The sequence below is a fragment of the Penaeus japonicus genome, unplaced genomic scaffold (genome assembly GCF_977035675.1).
Source record: "Penaeus japonicus unplaced genomic scaffold, GWHDUDI00000001_assembly GWHDUDI00000008, whole genome shotgun sequence".
Classification (NCBI taxonomy): Eukaryota; Metazoa; Arthropoda; class Malacostraca; order Decapoda; family Penaeidae; genus Penaeus; species Penaeus japonicus.
Window position 1 is genome coordinate 19660809 of NW_028234410.1, and position 3317 is coordinate 19664125.

The 3317-nt window shown below is 46.8% G+C and overlaps 1 protein-coding gene across 1 annotated transcript; it reads right to left on the bottom strand.

Moving 5' to 3' along the window:
* Nucleotides 1–866: 866 nt before the first annotated feature.
* On the bottom strand, nt 867–2569 carry LOC122247398 (microfibril-associated glycoprotein 4). Its single transcript, XM_043006626.2, has one exon. The coding sequence runs from the start codon at nt 2417–2419 to the stop codon at nt 1244–1246; it is 1176 nt and encodes a 391-aa protein (XP_042862560.2). The 5' UTR covers nt 2420–2569; the 3' UTR covers nt 867–1243.
* Between the last annotated feature and the right edge of the window lie 748 nt (nt 2570–3317).

A 3317-nucleotide genomic window follows, 5' to 3' on the forward strand; every position in this document is an offset into this window, starting at 1 on the left:
ACAAACCTTCTCTCTCTCAACTTGTTTCTCTCTTTGCTTTCGTTTCTTACCTTCCTCTATCTTTGCCCTTTTCCTTTATCTCTCTTTCTCCTCTTTTCCATATTTTTTTCTCTCTCTCAATCTCAGTTCATTTCTGTTTACTCCTTGTACTTCATCATTGCCAGATCATTTCTATGCAAAAATCTACGTTTGATTCAAGTAGAATGATTTGAAATAGTTTCATTAGTCTCTTACGCAACATCAGTGTTTTGTTTATTCTTTATTCTACTATTGAAACAATTCTTATAACTTTGATGAATTAAGCTACGTCGATAGATGAAGCTACTTCAAAATCTGTTGAAAATGACTTCATTTAAACATTATCACGAATGTTGACTTCTGGAACAATATGTTTATGTGAGATTTATTTCAGAACCATCATGAAGATACAGCGGCCATGTACGTATTTGTAAGTCATATGGACGAACTGGCAACTCAATCGAGTCCGATAGTGATATTTTCCCTGTGTGTTTTTTATTTCCTTTCTCTTGTTCTTTTTTCTTCTATTTGATTCATATGATCATGTGTTACTGCTCGTTATAACCTTCACTTCTTTATATGTCTGTCTGTCTGTATGTCTCTCTCTTTCTCTCCTCTCTCTCTCTCTTTCTCTCTCTTTCTCTCTCTCTCTCTCTCTCTCTCTCTCTCTCTCTCTCTCTCTCTCTCTTTCTCTCTCTCTCTCTCTCTCTCTCTCTCTCTCTTCTCTCTCTCTCTCTCTCTCTCTCTCTCTCTCTCTCTCTCTCTCTCTCTCTCTCTCTCTCTCTCTCTCTCTCTCTCTCTCTCTCTCTCTCTCTCTCTCTCTCTGGGTATAAATGGAAAATCAGCAGTTGCTTAAAAACATAATTTATTTGTATGAAATATTATGATAATGTAGATTCTACATGTCTAAAGTCGGTATGTACAAAAACAGTGAATGAAGAAAGGGGAACATACTAATGCAATATTCAGTGTAGTATGAATGACTACGTAAAATCATTTATATTACAAAATACCTAGGTATCAATACCATATCTTGTTGTCTGAAATGTCTCATTTTGGATGTTAGTCCATATAACGATTTTTCAGTTTATTGAACCCAAATACAAAATAGTGCGCTGCTTTGGCCACTGATGAGCCTTAGTTTCCTGAACGTGCGTGACTTCGCGCGATCTCGCCCCCGAAGCCCCTCAAAAGCACCTGGAGTTTTCTCAACGACGCCGCTCGCTCAGTGGTTCTTTGCCGGACGGATCATCATCACGGACGAGCGCAGGTATTGCTTGTTCCGCCACATGTGCCAGTTGATGCCGATGCCGTCTCCCTCTCCGGGCTCCTTGTACGGCCCGTTGAGGTTGGCCCACGAGCACCGGTTGAACCACCAGCCTCCGATCTTCCAGTACTTGGCGCAGTTGATCTCGTGCGACGTGTCGTGGTCCTCGTCGTGCGTGGAGAACATCATGCCGTCGGCGGTGAAGTTGTCGAGCTTCCCTCCGTTGGTCATGGCGTCGCTCGCGGTCCCGCTGTAGCCGGAGATGTGGATCCTGTAGGCGTGGTCCTCGCTTTCGATGTAGAAGTTGTCGTACTGAGCGAAGGCCGACTCGCCGTCGAAGTCCGAGAGGACAATGCGAAGCTCGTAGTGGCGCGTGTTTGTCCAGATGTACATGTTCTCCAGCCCGATCCAGTAGTCGGAAGACGCATTGCCGAATCCCATCTTGTAGTCGTGCCAACCGCGGTTGAAGTTGACGGCCTTGGAGTGGGGCAGACGCCGCTGGATCACCGTCCAGCCGCCGCCGTCCGTGTCCATGTCGCAGAACACGGTGACGGGCCTCTTGCCGTTGTGGTCCATGTGGAAGGTGTACGTCCCTGACTGCCTCCCTCTCACCTGGAGGTCCGCGCAGTCCAGCACGGTGAGCCGAGCGAGGACGTCCCCCGTGGTCTGCTCGACCCGGGAGACCCGAGATCTCAACGAACTCAGTCGTTTGTTGAGTGATTCGTACATCCTCCTGATGATCACTACCAGGTCCTCCTCGTCCTGGAAAATGTCCTCGTCGAATTCCTCCTCCTCGTCGACGATCTCCTCCACGGCCTCCACGATGACTTCTTCCACGGCCTCGATGTCGTTGGCCTCCGTCACTGGCGGCGGCGGCGGCGGCGGAGGGTGAGTGCTCGCGGTTTCTACGTCAACCAACAGGTCGTCGTGCTCCACCTTATCTTCCAGTCCTCCTTGGATATCATTGAGGCCGAGGCTGACGTCGCTCCCCGCCTTCAACAACGGGAGTCTCGGCGGAGCCATCGGAGGGTGAGCTTTGAAAACGTGGACGTCGTTCCTCCCGCCGTCCAGCGTACGGGCGCGGGCGACAGCCGCGAGCATTGAAAGGAATAGTAACACTCGCACTCTATCCATGATGCAGCGATATATGATAATATAGAAAACTAAAATAGGCTATCGTAAAACGTGGCGGATTTTCATTCGGGAGGAACTGATTTATGCACGAGGTCCAACCTGGGATGATGTGACCCGTACGACGGTCACGGGCACACTGACTCTCCCGCGGGATGCTACCCTGGCACGCCAACGCACCGAGTCCTCAATTTTCATCCCTTTGTCGAGAAGCCGAATTGAGCAACAAGTCTCTCATAACCAAGGCAAAACGTAAAGAACATCTAAAAACATGGAAAATCTCGATAACAGTCCACGCCATGCTAATACACAAGTTGTTTATCTTTACAGTAATAAACATAGGTCAGGATTCAATCGATAACCAACGGTCATGAGTGAGTGCGTAGGTGGAGGGGTGGGGGGAGGGGACGGCGGCTGATGGAGGAGGGGGGAGAGGCCTATAGAGAGGAATTTCGGTGGTGCTTGTGACGAAAGGAATTTTGGCAATGGCCGACGAAGAAAAAAGAAGGAAACGTTGATAATGATACCAAATATAACCACCATAGAGAAAGGAGTAATCTCACAAAGATATGAATCACAAAAGAGCAAAATACAAGCATAAAAGCAAAACAAATGATGAGTAATACACGAACAATCTTTAAAGTGTTTGATAAGTACAGCGGCGGAGAGAATGTCAAAACGAGTCTCATGGTTCTAATTCTGCTCATAGAAATGGTGCGTAAATATTTTTTTCCATCGTAGACCAATTGCGATAGTAAAATAAAGAAAACAAGAAATTATGTAATCAGAACGAGTACCAAAAATAATAGTAAATTGATAAAAAGACACAGCGAGAGAGTGGGTGCATGTCTCAGGACGTTTGAAAGACGATAGTGAGAGGATTATGCAAATATGTCACTGA